The following is a 17297-nucleotide window of genomic DNA, read 5'->3' on the forward strand; positions in this document are numbered from 1 at the left end:
TGGTACCTGGGCCTTCAGTGGGGATTGACTCGACTGAATCCACCACTATCGAGTTGCAAAATTACCTCTGGTGCTTCCGACAGTGTTTAGGCCAGTTCACCACTGGTCCCGTGACCCCTGTTTTGTATTTTTGATCGGAGCCAATAGTTAAAATATGAAAAAAAAGGATTATTATTATTTATTTATTTATTTTTGAGGGGTTCAGATTTAAAAACAAATAACAAAATAATCATTCACTCTGTCCTATTGTGATTGCCAAATGAAAATGCAAGGGACTAAAGATCCCTGGATTGGGAAAGAGTGCTCCAAATGTAAACAATGTTTGTTCTGCGCCCGCAGTCCGGATCCAGTATTGCATTTGGCTGATGCTGGAATCCGCTTCCGTGTTTTGCCGACCTCCTCGCCCCTCACTAAGATGGCTGTGTCTCGCGGAGCCTCGTGCTGGTTCGCTCGATTTCTCGCTTGCGCTCTACTTGTGCGTTAGAATCCCCCTCTTTTTTCCCCCCTTTTTTTTGGACTACACTTAAACGCGACGCAAACACACTCGCACTCCCCCAGTTTAGCCGTCTCCGTATTTTTCGCGTGTTCTCCTTCGCCCAAACTTTCCCCCCTGTCCTTGTTTTTTTTTTTTTTTTTTTTTTTTTCTTTCCTCAAGTTGCAACGGAGTCGCGGTGGATTTACCGGATACCGGTCCGGACGGAGAGCAAAACCGGGGGAGGGGTGGGGGGATGAACCGGGACGACGGGTACGTCGTGTTAAATGCAGTTGTGTTCGATGATTATTCGGGGTTTAATCGCGAGTGAGTCGCCTTGCTAGGAGAAAAGGGGCGCTGTAGAAAGAGTGGGGAGGCGAGAGAGGGGGGATATCATGGCCGCTCAGGTCGCCAGCGTCGCCTCTCTCAACGCGAGCCCGCCGTCCGAACTCAAAAAGCCGGATCGGGACTCGCAGGAGGAGTCGGCGCCGGGGGAGAAGCAGCAGCAGCATGAGAACAAGGAAGCGGGGCCTGACGGCGGATCTCCCGGCCGAAAGGAACTGCAGGACGGCGGCGACGCTGCTGGGGGAGGAGGGGATCCTGACATGAAGAACGGCAACGGGAATTTGCCCAGGGTAAATAATAATAGCAGTAATCAGAACGATTCCGGCGGGCCCGAAGGGAATAACCATCCCGGCGTGGGACACCACCACTCGGGCCCCTTCCCACCACCTCCTTACGGCTACAACCAGCACTACAGCCGGGCCCCTTTTCATCAACATGGCGGACAACAAAGCCCTGGCATGGCAGCTGCGCCGGGGCCGGGCATGATGGACCCTTACCCCGCCAATTCCCACGAACATGGCTACCCCAACCACTATAACAACTACAGCCCGTTCCAGAGCAGGACTTCATATCAGGGTCAGGGCTACGGGGCCATGAGTTCCCCGCGGAACAGCCAGCCCCCGGCGGCCGGGGGGCAGCCAGGCAAGCAGCAGCAGCAGCAGCAGCAGCCAGCGGCGGCGGCGGCAGGAGGAGGAGGAATGGCCGCGGCCGCCGCCGCCGCCTCTTATAACAACCAGAGGTATAACATGGGAAGCCAGCAACCCACGTCGACGCCGACGTTAAACCAGCTGCTCACGTCCCCCAGCTTGGCCAGGAGCTACCCCAACTACCCGCAAGGAGACTACAACAACCAGGAAGGGGGCACCAAGTCGGCGGCGGTGGTGGCGGCGGCGGCGGCGGCGGCGGGGGACTTGGTGAGTGGCTACAGCGGGGTCCACCCGGGTTGGCAACAACGGGCCCTCCACCCGCCTCCCATGAGCCCGGGGAACACCGCACAGGCCCCCAGTCGGAACCAGGTAAGCCCCCCGCCCCCCACTCGGAAACCTACCACGCGAAGCTACCAGCCATTGTCTATGGAGCAAGAGCTCTAAAATGGCTGCCTCTCTCTTTCCACCCAACACCACCCCCTGCAATAGTGCTTCTGAGCAAGCCTACAGCCGTGCTTTCCGCGTAAAAACTACTTTTTGGGGCGAGTTGGGGAGACGAGTTTGGCAAAGTACGGCGAAGAGTTTAGCAGGAGATAGTGTGAGTTTAAAGAGCAAGGAGGTGATGTTGCTGTCCCCCCCCCCCCTTCCTCCTCGAACCTCCATTTACAGATTCACCTGCAAATTTTATTTTTTTTTTTTAAATAAAACATACCGTGTATGTTGTGTGTGTGCTTTATGAAACTTGCGTTCAACGTTTAAACGAAACGTTAAATGACTGACAGCCACGGGCGTGGAAAAAAAATCATTTGCATATTCATTAAGGAAGGAGCAAGGTGCTAAAAGCTGCTAGTTGCTGCACGGTGAAGTGTGTGCTGTGAAAATGACCACCAATTAAGTGTTTACTCGGATCAAAACGTGTGAATCTCTCTCTTTTAAGTGCGTTGATCGTTTTGTTCTCATACCCTCCGTTTCCCTTCTTCCGTATTGTCGCACCGGCCGCCTGCACTCGGGCTCAGCGCAGATTGCCTTTTGCTTTGGGATTTGAATTATGGAGGTAAAAATCGTGCTGTCAGAGCCACAAGACAGTTGGTCTTAGGTTGACATGCGAGCCGAGATCTGATTGGCTGGCCGTCCCTCCGCTCTCGGCCATTTATAATTGAATCTAATGGGGAAAAAAAGGGCTGCAGCCTCACCACCGCCACCCCCACTTTACCCTGTTACATACTCCTCCACCAAACAAAATAGTGCTGCTTTTCAGCCCCTTTTTAATGCCTTGTTATCACGAATTATAAATATGCGGGTTGCTATAAAATGTGCCTGCATGCGTTATTATGTTTTGATGTTTGTTTGTGGAATTGGCCAAAAACACTCAACCACCAAGCATGCCTTTTGGCATTTTCCAAATGGATATGAACAGGAAATTCATGTATAAGCAGAAAAGAGGCACTTATTGAAGAAGTTATACACATGGGTTATTGATGCAGGATGGTTTGATTGGCTTTGTTTTACTCGTCGTCTTATGAGTAAATTATCTATGATTTATCATTATCCTGCACATAATGTTGCTTTCAAAGATATAGCCAGACGTTTTCGTTCAAAAAATATTAATATTTTAGCAATCTATACGGTCACACAGTTGTAAAACTAAGTCAATAGCTTTTTGTTTGTGTTTCTGGATAAATAATATGATAGTGGAAAAAAAAATGAAGATGCACGTTTTTGATGGATAACAACGATTCAATAGTATACATTTTGATTTTTGTCAGATTTTAATTGAAATTATCAGTTTGGTCAAATTCTAAAATGGTTATTGTAACATTTTTGCAATTTTTATAGTAACACAGATGTAAAAGTAAGTCAACTGCATTTCTTTGTGTTTTGTATAAAAATAAAAAAAGACTTGGGAGATGCAACTTTTTTGATGGACAAGGACAATCTGATAGCATACATTTGATTTGTTGTGATTTACATCCCCCCCAATATAAATAAATGGAAAAGTACAATATCGGTCACTTGATGCATTGCCAGTTAATTGTTCAAAATGTGACATTTGCTGAAGTTTTTCTGAATAGCAGAAGTTTTTGTTTGATTTACAAGTAAATCACTCTATACTAGGACATTTTTGGCAATCTTGCACCTTACTTGTGGCGTTATCTCGAACAACATTGCTGTTCACTATGGAAAAAAGCAACGTGTTGTGTTAACGTATCCCCCTAAAAAAATTCACTTATTGGGGTGGGTCTGGAACGTAAGTCCTGCAATAAACTAGTACTCACAGTACCTTAAAATGTACTCATAGTTTTCGTGATGACAAAATGTCTGGCTAAAACCAAATTGTACGAAAATTGGACTAATAGTTCCCATATTAGAAAATAATGTAAATCCAATTAATCTGTTTCAGACACCCCAAAATTATTAACGTTAACTGAATTTTTTGGCGTAACTATAGTTTAACATACGGAAAACAATGTGTAATAAATGACCAATAGGCATGCGCCGGTTACAGCATTAAAGGTATATCGCGGTTTCAAAGCCACCAAACTTTCCATCACCGTTTTATTTTCGTTGAGTTATTAGTTTTGGTTTCGAGTAGTCTGTGAGCCCGACTCCTTTTCCCATTGTCTAAAAAGTCGACTGCTTTGGGATTTTTTTTCTGGTACCGTCATTTGGTAAACAAGAAGGATAATGCGAAACGTGCTCATGAAGAGTGGTTTGGGAGCCAATACTTTCAATACGATATCACATTTACGAGAGCGGAACCCATCACTTTTCCGACAAAGTCAAGGTAACGTTAATTTATTAATATAACCCTGTCTTGAAATGAACGTTTTCAGCCAACTGTGAGAGTTAGCGTGTCTACAATCGGCGAAATAAATACGATAGACTTGCTATTGGGCAGCTAACTAGCATGGCTAACATCAGTTAGTTTCCGCTCTGAGCTTACTTCGCAAAGCAGAGAAGAGCAAAGGAGTAGCTACTCGTTCTTTGAGAAATAATTACTTTTAATGCTGTACTACATTTTGATTTTGTTAAGAGAAATTCAATTGTTCTCTTTTTACATTTACGAATATACCTACAGAGCATATTCAATGGGGGAAAAAAAGAAAAACGTTATTTGCCCAAACATTTGAAGATACATTTTTTTTTTAGGACTGTAATTGCAATACTGTGATACAGTAAAACCGTGATATTTTTGCTCACGGTGATTGATTTTATATTCTTTGTGACTGAGGTCTATGATTTTTGACTGTATGCTATGTGTGTTCCGGTGGCATCACAAGTTGTTGCACTGGCGCGTCACGCTGGCTGTAGTTGTGTTTACAAACAGCAAAGGTGTCAGCCAAGTGTCACGGCATTTTTTCTTTTCTTCCTCTCATCCCTCCTGAAGGTTTACAGTAGCCTCATTGACTTTCCCCACACATTACCATGCGAACAGCGCTCACCCTTGCACCTCCCTTGAGTAATACCGGTCACATTTGACGTTGGTTTACTCTGCGGTTATGTCATTTGTATAGACAGAAGATGTATTCCAGGGCAATGTCGCCTCTGTACATGTTGCCTAAAAGGCAGTAGTTTCAATGAAAAATGATTGGAATTGGGTTATGGCCTTCAGACGTCATTCAAACACCAAATGAAGGAATATCCGTTCATTCATTTTCTTCAGGGCCAATCTCAAATGCATTTTAATTAGGATTAATTGAATTGTTCGACTGTTTAGGAAAATGTATTGTGTTTCTAAAGAACTTTATTTTCTTTCTAACTTTTAAGGAAATATGTTTAACATTTTGCCCGCAAGCAAATTGACTTCTCATATCGACGGCGGTTTTCATGCCAAGAAAACATCCCGCTGACTGGTCGCAATATTTTGGAATTAAATCCTAAAATGCATCACACGATGTGATATTTAGTGGCATTCAGTTTTTCTTTTTAATTTAATCACGGTCGTTTTTCTGTCGCTTGGTACACAAATCTGTGAGAAGAGGCAAACAAATCAATATCGGCCAGCGCGTCGCCAACAGATACCACTACACCGACATTAAATATGTATAGCATGCTATTACGCTTTTGAATAAAATTATATATTTCCATTAATTTTGTAATTAAAAAAAAGGACTAGCGAATCTGAGTGCAGATACTTACATTCCTATTCATTTAAATCGAGCAAAACCATTGATTCACATCGATTTTGATTTACATTTTAGTCCTCGAAAGGTAAATATATGAAAATGTGACATGTAATGATCGAATGTAAATCTACTGTCAACCAAGCCGCTTACTAGTGTCTGCTAAAATTCTGTGTAATTGGACATTTTTTTTTTTTTTGCAATTATGACCCTTTATTGTCATGTCAGATCCGCGGCACACCAAGCGACGTGGCCGAACATGACTTAAGTGGACCGCTGCAAAAAAATGATAGTCTTCACAGGACACAAAGTGATTGAGCGCTACATATCTATCAATGCGCTGTAACGGAAAAAACGCAAGCCTGTATTGGGTTTTGTGGCTCCCCGTGCAATATACTGTATCTATGTTTTTATTGAACCACAAAAACATGGCGTAATTATCAGGAAAGAAGCGAACCGACCTCAAAGAGAGGTAATTAGCATGCATTTGATTGGTGGTTACATCTGCAACGTTGCAACGTTGTTCACTGGCGATGCAAATTCTTAATCGCAACAAACCGTGGGGGTGATCGTCGGCTACTCATGAAAACTGGTTGCCAATCGCTCATTCTGTGGCCTTACATAGGTTAGCATCAACTCTTTAGGGAAAACCTCTGAAAATGTAAGCATTTTGGGCCATGACAATCCGAAAAACAGTCTGCGAAATCCTGGAGTCCTTTGAGTTTGATGATGATAATATTTACGTTGATATCTAGCAAAATGTTGATGAGGATTTTCAATCATGCCATAAAGGTCTTCAAGGGTAAATTGAGATTTAGATGCAGCGATCAAACATGTTCATTATGTTGTATGTTTTTTTTTTTTTTTTTTTTTTAATATAAATAGACTTGCCTGGTAAAATTTATAAACCAACGCGGGGAGTTTGAGGGCGCTCATGTTGATCTCCGACCACTTTTGAAGCCATTCATTGTTGTTGTTCACCAGTGTTTTTTTTCTTTCTCTCGCGTTACCGAAGTGTGTTTGTGTCTGTTCTGCTGGCCCCAAGCTTTAACCCGAGCGCAGCCGGTCATACAGATGAAGTCCAATATCGATGTCGGCGTGGGCGGGAGAAAGCGGTACGCTAGCATTGCCATTTTTGAACTCTGGAGGCAAATGGGGAGGTATGTGACATTGATGAAGGTCACAGTTAAAACATAAAAACTTTAACTGAAGGATAATATGGAACTAGGGATGTGCATACTAATTGATTAGCAATGCCATTCATTTGTGTGGGATTGATTGTCTATTAATCATGTATTTGAAACAAAAGAGAGTGCACTACTTGGCGATGACCAGCAGGTGCGCTGTTGATTCAGCGTTCACGAGAACCAGTTGTGTGGCATGTTTGTGATAGGATCAGGCCATGTGAGGGTACCGGGATTACTGTAGGTCCTCGGTTTACGACCGTACCCACATGATCGACGTACGTTTTTTTTCAAAGTTACGATTGGTGCGCAATGAACTAGTTTGCGTTCTTGCTGTTTTTCATTGCTTTTACAATTTGTAGCCTGGAAATGTTTTTCCATACAAGTATGAAATTAATATTGACTTAACTGCTAGCATTTGTGTAGGTCAGTGAGAGACTACGGCACTTTATCACTTGTGTACAAATTCGGGTGATGTCGCTGTCGAGAGAACAGAACTTCGCTGTACTTACTGTTTTGAACCCATTGCGAGGGTTACATTCCCAACCCACCCCCAAAAGCTAAAAATCTGTGTTATTGTAAGACTATAAAAGCGTATTAAAACCGCGTATATTTATTCAAACACAAAGTATTCCTCAGCGCCAGCTTTCACTCTCTCGCTTGCAGAGTCGAAATCATTAATATAGTGGCGGCGCCAGTGATCAACTGCATGCATGTGATTGCAGATGCTTGTTTGTATGGAAGTTTGGTGTAAATCAAGCGGTAAGTGCACCACCACATGCACTTTATGGTCAATCCGAGACCTCTTCAAGTTGTCCGTTGTAAGTGCAGATGCTTGTACTTTTCAGCAAATGCGTTCATCCATTCATTAAGGACAAGCTTCCTTTTTATGGCCTGATCAACAATCCTACTTAAACTTTTTCTTTGTTTGTATGCCGCCATTCAAGTGCCTGGACCAACAACTTGACAAATGTGTTAATTGAGGTCTAAAAATATTTGCTCTCGTACTTACACTTACTCGTACAGGTGGTTCATCCGTCGCCATTAAAGACGTCCTCGTGCTTTTTTTTTCTTTTTTTTTTTTTTTTCTGGCCGCATGAGTTTGAATTAAACCCAGAGCAAAAACGACCACAGTTGAATTCCTAATGGAAATGTACCAAAGCAAGGCTGTTATTTATTGACTTGACTGCCGCTAATGGATGTGCGCGCTGCTCCGCCGCCGTCTAAAAGCGAGCGCCCTCACCCGCTGCAAATTGGAAAGTAGCGTACAAATCAAACTCATGTAATGAAGCTGGGCGATATTTATCACCACCTTAGCATTCAAAAGCACAACACGTTACACCAGGAGGTTGGGATACGGGCTACAAATGCTCAAATACCTAATAATAAACACTTGTCTGATTGTTGCGTCGTATTTATTTTACGTTTTATAATATAGTGCATAGTAGAAGTGGCGGGGTATGAGGCAGGACCACCTCAAAACAGGCTTATTTCAGCGCGTTTTGACATCAAATGTTATTGACACACTTGGGAACTGTTTAAAATTGTGAAATCTTTTTTTGGTCTGTACTATATAATAACAGCTCAAATTTTAATGAGATGTGTTAAAACTAACTAAGGAGACATTTTTGTTCACTATTTTAAACATTTTCCAGGTGTATTTCTTAACATTTCAGTGACATGCTTTCGTCCAAACACCCCAAGGCCCAAGAATTATCACATTTTACACACCCTATTTCCTCATTAATGTTCCCGTGCTTAGGACATGTTTTTACTCAAACTCATATTTTTAAAGTATGTCAACATTTTTGAGACACTCTATATTATCCCTTTTTGGCATATTTTCTGCAATTTAAAAACAGTTCCCAGGTGTCGTAATGTGTCTGCCCCATGTTTCCGTCAAAATAACAATAGGATTAAGAATTAGAGTATCTTTTACACCCTCTGTTTGGACGCAAATTCATCTGTTTTGATGGGGCGATTCTGTCTCGTAAAGACGAGCCACTGTTCACCCCGCCCCCTCTTCTGCTGAGCCAATGCCAAGGGAGGTTTCATTACCATGACGACTACAGGCTGAGCTACTGGGTGGCCACTTGTGGAGCCCAGAGTGTTAAAGACGACACGGATTGTATTTTCACCTGTGGAAGCAGCACTTCATCACCAATCTAATGAAGAATTTGAAAAGAATATTCACTTGTTCAAATTGTAACCCCCAAAGTTTTCATTCTGTTGCCAAAACTGCTCCAAATGCTCTTGTGCAAAAGAGGAATGCGCTCCGTTTGAGGAGGAAGTTCACTCTGCGCTCTTTAGCCCTGCACTGCTGAGTAATGATTCTCCACAGGCCACATGGACAGCATGCTGCCTTCCGGCGCTGTGCGTGTATGTGTGTATTTGTGTGTGAGACGCAATGGTGTGTGCGTACGCTGGCAGAAACGGTGTCAGCGATACCCAGGAGGAGGGGGTTGTTTTGTGAATGATCTTCGTCTGCCCCCTGACAGCTGTGTGTGTTTGTGTTACGCTGCACTTATTTGGCGGTGGTGTGTAAGCGAGTGCGTATGCGTGTCGGTGGATGTGTGTGCGTATGTCTGCCGCCGTTGCCGCCTCGGGAAGCTCTCTGACCCGCTCTTGCTCCTCGCGTCACCAGCCGTTCATCTTGCTTAAGTGACGCCGCCTCGCGTCCGTCCACTGTCGACCTCAAGACAGCGTCGCCTTCAAGGAATAATCGCGACAAGGAAGGAAAGAGAAAATGATGGCTGTTGCTGTAATTAGCCAAACAACTAAAGTGGGGTACAGTGAAAATGATGCAGACCCACCTGCAATAGGTGAGACCATATGAAATAACTTGAAAAATACTGCTGCCCCCTCCTGTGCACCTTAAACACCTTTTATGTGTATTAAAAGTAGGACCTTATTTGAACGTATCGGGTACTTGTAAAGGCTGCCGATACCAGCCACTGATACTGACATTTCTTTTAATGCTTGGAGTGTATTATTAGCATGTTGCTACCAAAATCGTTTATTTGCTAATTCAATTAGGGTGGTAAGATAGCTTTCTGCAATATGATATTAAATGCATATACATATTTACTTTACACATTTACCTGCTTTCGTTGACAGAGAATAAGAGTGTTATTATTATTCAGTGCATTAAAAAGTTTTGTTTTCCTGTTGTATGCAGTACAGGCAACATAGCGAGTGGTGCTAGGAAAGACAGAGTCGTCGAATCGGATAACTTGCGAGTCTGCTGGAAAAAATAACAAGTTGGAGATTAGCCACTAGCTGATCGTATGGATCACGGAGCCCATGAGAGCCGTGCAGATGTATGTAGACTGTCACCTTGTTAGGCGGACATGTCACTGCTCCAGTGAGCGTTGTAGTCCAGCGACGGCAGCAGAATGGGCGAGTCGAAAGTCCTGTAAATGGGCCCATGGTAATGACGGGTTGTCAAAAACACTTGAATGACGGTTAGTCGACCTCAAATATTAAAAGCTGGTGTGGAGTAGTAAAGTCGACTTGTCACAGTAAAGCGGAGTTAAACAATGTCTTTTGAGGGCAAATGCCAAAGCAGGTCTCATTGCATTGGCGAGGGCATGGAGAACATTGGGGGGGGGGGGGGGGGGATCATTCATTCCCTTAGACATTTGCCTTCTTAAAGGCTCCAGATTAGCATAGTAATATCCTTCTCAGAGCCTCACGCTAGAGGGGAGACTTCAACATTTTCACGTACGCTGTGACGGCGCTCCAGATTTTAAGTGGTTAACCTTTAAAAATGGAAGCCGTTGTTGACACTAGACGAGAGTGAACCATGCTGCTGCCTAGATATTGTATACCGTTTGGCTCTAGCTTGGGTATATATATATATATATATTTTTTAAAAAAATATATATAGGCACACTTGTTAGTGTAGCTCCTCAACTAGATAATGCACCCTGAATAAATGCTCCCCTCAAATCAGGGGAAAATAATGTTTTAGTTCATGGATGTGAAAAGAAAAAAAATCCCATTTGAACTCTTTCGCTAGCCAAAACAGCAGCACACAGGTACGTAAAAGTACTTAAACGATCTTAAGTGAGCAGGCTTACCGTTTGTTGTGAATGAGTTCCTGCGTCGAAAAATATGTACTGTATATGTTCCAGGGAGCTACACGGTTTCTTAGTCTTGCAAAGTCTACCATAACGCTTGCTGTTTTGCTACCTTTCTCCATGGCCTCTACGACGTAGCCCCTTACACACTGGCCATCTAAGCCAGTTTCTTTTGCACCCAAACCTCCCTGCCACCCCCTTTTATGGTGTTGCCACACATCTAGTCATCTGAACGGCTGTGTACGCCAATTTGCCAGAAAATGCTGCGTGAAAGCAGCTCCTCGTCCTTTTTATTTTTTCAGAAATTGTAATGTACCATTAACTTTGTCGATACTGCTCCAGAAATACGCTCAAATAAAAGGCCTCCCCACTGATAGATGCTGCCCCCATCTGCACTTGAGCAAATAAACGCAGTGGCCACTATTGACGAGATGGCGTTTTTATTAAAATACATTGTTTTGCCACAGTAGCTTGGGGTCTGGAGGCGCAGTGGTGGCCGGTAATAGTAAGGTTACCAAGCCTGAAAGAAAGAGGCAATGCCTCGTAACAAAACTATTTGAAACGCTGAAAAAAAAAAAGCACATCATTGAAGATAAAACTTTAAATTATGCATGTGCAGATACAACTGACCAATATTACAGTCTGAAGAGAAGTAGTAGTTACAAGAATATTTGCAAGGTGAGTGTAAATAAAGAACCCCATGTTACTAAGTCAGTACAGCCCACATTTTATACAAGGTCAGTGTGTGTTTGTGCGTGTGCAGTGCAATGTGCCAGTTGCGGTTCCGACCACGAGGTAGGCATCGACACTGCTTTTAGTTTCGTCTCGAGTGACACGCTGATAGCAGTGGTTTGATTTCAAAGGTAAACTTGACTTTTTAATTGCTTGTCTACAAGTAGTTGTCTCTGAAGTGCAAGCCCACCCATCAGGCATGGAATTACACAACCAAAGGTGACACAGGTTTGCGCCTTCGCGATGTTCCATATTGTATGGTTAAAGGCTTAGCGGGAACGATTATAAGTTGTGAATATAGCACGTCCTGGATTGTTCGTCTTCCGTCACTTATCACCGCAACGCACACTGCCCACGAGTGCTGCTTTCACTCCCATCCCATCTCGACCCTTGGAACTCCTCACCCTGCCTCGCCTCCTACCTGGGAAGCATCTGAGAAATGCTGTTGTGCTCATAAGTGTGCATGCGCTGGGAGGATTTGTGAAATATTAGCAATTTTGGGGAAAATATAACAGATCATGTGGAAAACTTTATCTCGGGGTAGGGGACCGGTGAAGCCTGTGACCCTGATTAAAAAGTTGACATACTCTTGAATGCTTGGCCTGATAATATACACACGTTGACACACACATGCAGGTTTAAGGGGCTATTAATGGGAAGTTTCCAGAGATGTGACTTGTTTGATTGCAATTAGTGTGTGTGTATAAATAGTCAATGAGTTTCTAAGGTCTTGCGAGACCCCCTGCACAGTTCATCCATGGCTGCACTGACTTTGCTGGATACTGAGCCATGTGGAAAGCAAAAGAACTGTCGAAGGACCTGTGAGAAAAGGTAGTTCAACTTTATGAATCAGGAAAGGGATATAAAAAGATATCTAAATATTCAAAAATACCATTCAGTAGTGTTTAAACATTGATAAAGATGTGGAGAATTAATGGTTCTGTTGATACCAAGCCATGGTTGCGTAGACCAACAAAGATTTCAGCCACACCTGCTAGGAAGATTTTCCGGGATGCAAAGTAAAACCCACAAGCAACTTTAGCTAAAATAGATACTTCGTTCCCCCTAGAAATGATTTTGCTGCATTACTTATGTTTTCTGTAAAGCATAGTGCACATCTTCCAAATTCTCCCAGAGTATGCAAACTTATGAGCCCAGCTGTTTAAATTTGGCCGGAAATGTGGACAAGTTGCACTTTCAACATCATTTCAAACATCACGCTGACCTGCCAGGTTGCAGTCAACCATCTGTTATTGAAACTGTGAAGGGTTTATACACATTTTCATTTTTTTTTTTTCACATTGGTTATTGGTAGCTGAATTGGGAACCGTATTTACTCACCAAACTGATGGTAAGTAAAGTGTGGAGCAATTTTAGGTATTATGAAGTAATTGGTAACTGTGTTAGTGAAATCTTCATCATCCATGTGTGAACAATAAGATCAATGAACGGCGATAATAACAGAAAATTAGCAGTTTTCCGGCCAACTGACATCTTTAACATTTTAAAGTCATACAGTACTTGTGCAACAATGGAATAGCTATCTTTTCTTAGATTCAAAAACATTTGGAGAAGCTGTTTTCTTCATTTGCGCGAGAAGTTTAAGTAGATATATCTTTAGTACAGGTTACCACACTCCTTTCATCCAAAACGTCTTTTAAAAATTCCTGGGAGCAGCTGGCCGTACATCTGGCCGAGTCAGGATGTGATGCCTCCGCCCGGGCTGGAAGCTCGCACCAGCGGGCGCAAGGCCGCCACCCCCCCCCCCCCTCCGCCCACCCCGGACCCTCCTTCGCTTCTTATCCCGATTCATTGTGCGGTCAATGGGAGCTTCCAAGGTTAATGCATTGAGACGTCCGACTAATTACTTAATTGAAAACATTTTTTGCAATCTCCCGTTTACGCTAACTGTCATTTATGGGCCTGTCCTGAGCTCTGTGCGCGTCACTATCAGTTAACCTTCCCCGAAAAAGTAATTTTTAGCCTGAAGCACTCTGTGTCTAAATGTTATTGGTTTAGTGAGAGCTTTCCTATTGCTGTCGCTCCCTGTTTTGTGTGTTGTAGTGTGGTCAATAATGTGTAGTTCTCTTAAATAATGCCACTTGTGGATCACCAAAGCATGCCTAATCAAAATAGAACAAGGTACTCACATTTACTTTTGATAGCTGTCTTGGAGAGAAATGTATTTGGTTTTGGCAGTGTTGGTCAAAGATATCTGACCATTTGAAACCTTGTTACAACTACCAAGGACTCTTTGTTTGTGATAGTACAAGCTAGCAACTTTTTTATCTACCCCTAAAGTTTTTTTTTCTTTCTTTTGGGCTGTTACATTTTGTTGCGGATTTGGATAAAAGATTCATGTCGAGACAGTCTGCTTAACTTCTCAAGAACACATGAATTATGGTGATTAAATTCTGACATTTGCAACATCTCTGCTGGAATCCATTCCAGTCTTTGCTTCTTTCTGAGAAGATGGCACTGATTGTTATCCAGTTTCAAAGGGTAATGGTAGTAAATTCTGGCTGAATGACGTCATCAGACGTCAGATAGCTTTTTGGTTGCTATGGTCACTTTTGGTCATTCTGCCATCTCAAGTTTGGGAAAGTCAAAGATATCTGACAATTTCAGGCCTTTTTACCACTGCCAAACAATTCCTTTTGCTGCAGCTGTTTGTTTCGGAATTACCCATAACTACACCCATTTTCTACGAAAACTGCAAGTGCATTTCGACCATAGCAACGAGGATGTTTTGGAGGACAGTTGTGGGTTTGGAATTGTGTAAAATGAGTCTAGAGGTAATTTGTCTATCCTTGAAAGAATCCTTTCTATCAAATTCTCTTAAATATGTATGTGGCTGTGAATAGAAGTATGGATTCACATTTGGAAAGGGGCAATTTTACTTGGTTTATCTATGAATAACACAGATTGACTGCTAAATTGTACTAAATGATCTATGAAAACGTAGAATTGTTTGACCTTGGCTGAGGTCTATGCTCTACTGCAGGGGTGTCAAACTCATTTGTGTCGCGGGCCACATTGTCTCTCTCAGAGGGCCGTTAAGATTTTGAAATCATATAAATATTGAATCACCTCCTTATATTATTACATAGACAACAAATTGAAAGATGAATAGTTGGGAAATTGAAATTCAAGAGTAATACTTTGTAACTATTGTTGAAGTTACTGTATTGTAAAAAGAGGTTTGGTAACTAAATACATGGTTGGAAATATTTATTCCATATGACAATAAAAAATAAAAAAAAAATCTACAGATTTTAGCAAAAATCATGGCAGTTCAAGACATGAATTGCTTTGACGGCCCACATAAAATGATGTGGCAGGCCAGATCTGGCCCCCGGACCTTGAGTTTGACACCTGGGCTCTACTGGAATCAATGCTGGTTTTTGGTTCTGGGAAGATGATGGTCATCTCTTTGTTGAAGTAAGTTCTGGCTGATTGACGTCATCAGCTATCGGCAAGCTTTTTGGTTGCCATGGGCACGCATGAAATAGCCATTTCTCCGTCTCAAGTATGAGAGTTGAGAAAGTGTCCTGGAGAGAAGTTTCAAAGGCTTGACTTCCTAAGCGGAAGAGTGTGTGCTTTTGTCACTGTGACCGTGGATAACATCATCAGTGTGATGTAAGCCCCCCAGCCCGCCATGCGCACATGTCCACGTGGTTTGCCCTTTGGAAACAACAATTGTGGCCATAAAATTGACTCCTGTGGTCTCGGGATCGGATATCCTGTCCCCCTCTTTTGTGTGACATGTGATGCGCGCTGCCTTCCGAGGGCCGGCCTTCCGCGGCGTGTGTTTGGGCTGCCGCGTTGCGTGCTGCGGGGCTTTAACGCGGAACAATGGTGTGTGTGCGCCGTGGCGGGTTAAATTAGCAGCAGTTGTTTATCGTCTGCCTCCGCCTCCCCTCCCCGTCACTGCTTCGGCCCATCTGCTCCAGAGGGCCCCCTCCCTCTGTAGCCCTTTACAAATCCCTCCCCAAATCACACACACACACTTTTGAATAGTTGCAATTTCCACCAGCAGTCCAGACGTGACACAGTACATCAGCCCAACCTCCTCTGCCAAGAGTAATCGGGCATTCCTCTATGCAGATTAGCCATGTGCTAATTGTGGTTATTTATTTATTTGATTATGGGAGACAAAAAAAAAGCGAGGGGAGGAGTTACCTCTAGAGTTTGAAGAGATGACTGAGCGACAAATGGAGAATGCTCTCGGTGGGTTGAGTTGCCATCCAGCGTTCATGCCGGAGACTGCTAATAATGGCCTTGAAGCTACGGTGGATAGGCCAACGCTGTCAACTATTGTGGTGCTCATTGAGCTACCACTTTGTATTGTTAAGGTAGCCGTGGGTCGGATTATTCAATGTGTCACCGGATATTAATTAATCCAATCAGAATTGTTTATGATGAGAAAAGCAATCACGCATTGCAACAAGTTTTATTTTGAATATAAAATAATCAGGAACCCTATGCACTTACACATTATAAATTGCAAAAGGCAGTAAGCCAAAATGACTTTTCATGCTTGATCATAAAAATACATCAGAACAAACCACCTGACGTCTCTCTTATGGGTCACAAGAATGTAATCGGGAAGATTTGCTGTTGAGACTCGCGAGCGATAAGTCAATAAAGCGGCACAAATATACAGTACACAAAATGGTGCAAAACTGGCGTTTGTTAGCTGTGATAATTAACTGTGTAGTCTAGCAGGCTACAATACACCAGCAAATAGCCAAGTGTACTTTAAAAGCACAACTCAAATACATTATCTTCGAAGCTGGCATGCTAAACTGAAAATGTATCTGTTAAACAACGGTCCACAGCTGTAGTTACATCGCTATGATTTCAGAGCAAAGTGAGAATGTACCAATAACACCTACCTTCTTCTTGTTAGCTGCCGCTGCAAAAAAGAATACGAAGATAGAGCTGTTTACTCTGAGACGACAAATACGTTAATAATGATCATTATAATATCAGACAGTAATACTAACTCTTTGAACTGTTAGCACCGTGTACTGGTAAAATGATTCAACCATTTTTAACTGCATCATCTCTTTGTAGGAGATGCTAAGCGATAGAAAAACAACAGTCCGAAATGGTTGATGCAAACATTTATTACAATCTCGCTAACTAATTGCCGAACAAACTTGCAAACTAACTAATAGACAAACTAACCAACTGAGTAACTGATGACATACTGTAACTGATTAACGTACTGAGAAACTGACAAATTAACAAATGAATTACAGGGGTCCTCGCTGTACTTTGTTTCAAGGGTAGGAACGGTGCACAATGAACGAGTGTACGCAGCAGTGTAAGAATGTTTTTGACACGTTTACTCTAATTCTGACTTTACAACTGGGTTAAGGTAGCGATAGACGGTGCATTCCGACTTGCGTACAATTTCACGTTCGATAGCTGCAGTAGGAACGGAACTCCGCCGCAAACCATGGAGCCCTGTATCCGTTTGTCAAGGGAAAAATGCTACCCCTTAAGCGGACGAGACAGGACAAGTACTACGAGAATAATTTGAGATACAATTTAAAACATTTAATAACGAACTTGCTTTATAAGACAATCTGATGGCTTCTTTTTAAGAAGTCTTTTTTTCCTTTCCACGGGGTCGTATATAAACATGAACAGGCAGTTATCATCTGCCTCATGCAACTGCCCACCCCCAAAACTAGAGATTA

At 42.8% G+C, this 17297-nt stretch overlaps 1 protein-coding gene across 1 annotated transcript in view; it reads left to right on the plus strand.

Annotated features, from left to right (window-relative positions):
* The first annotated feature begins 420 nt into the window (after positions 1-420).
* LOC133396072 (AT-rich interactive domain-containing protein 1A-like) overlaps positions 421-17297 on the plus strand; it is a 45354-nt gene continuing 28477 nt past the window's right edge. Inside the window, 1 exon segment of the mRNA XM_061665515.1 lies at positions 421-1833. Within this exon segment, the coding sequence (XP_061521499.1) occupies positions 868-1833 (966 nt within the window). The 5' untranslated portion in view covers positions 421-867.

This window comes from Phycodurus eques, chromosome 20 (genome assembly GCF_024500275.1).
Source record: "Phycodurus eques isolate BA_2022a chromosome 20, UOR_Pequ_1.1, whole genome shotgun sequence".
Taxonomy (NCBI): Eukaryota; Metazoa; Chordata; class Actinopteri; order Syngnathiformes; family Syngnathidae; genus Phycodurus; species Phycodurus eques.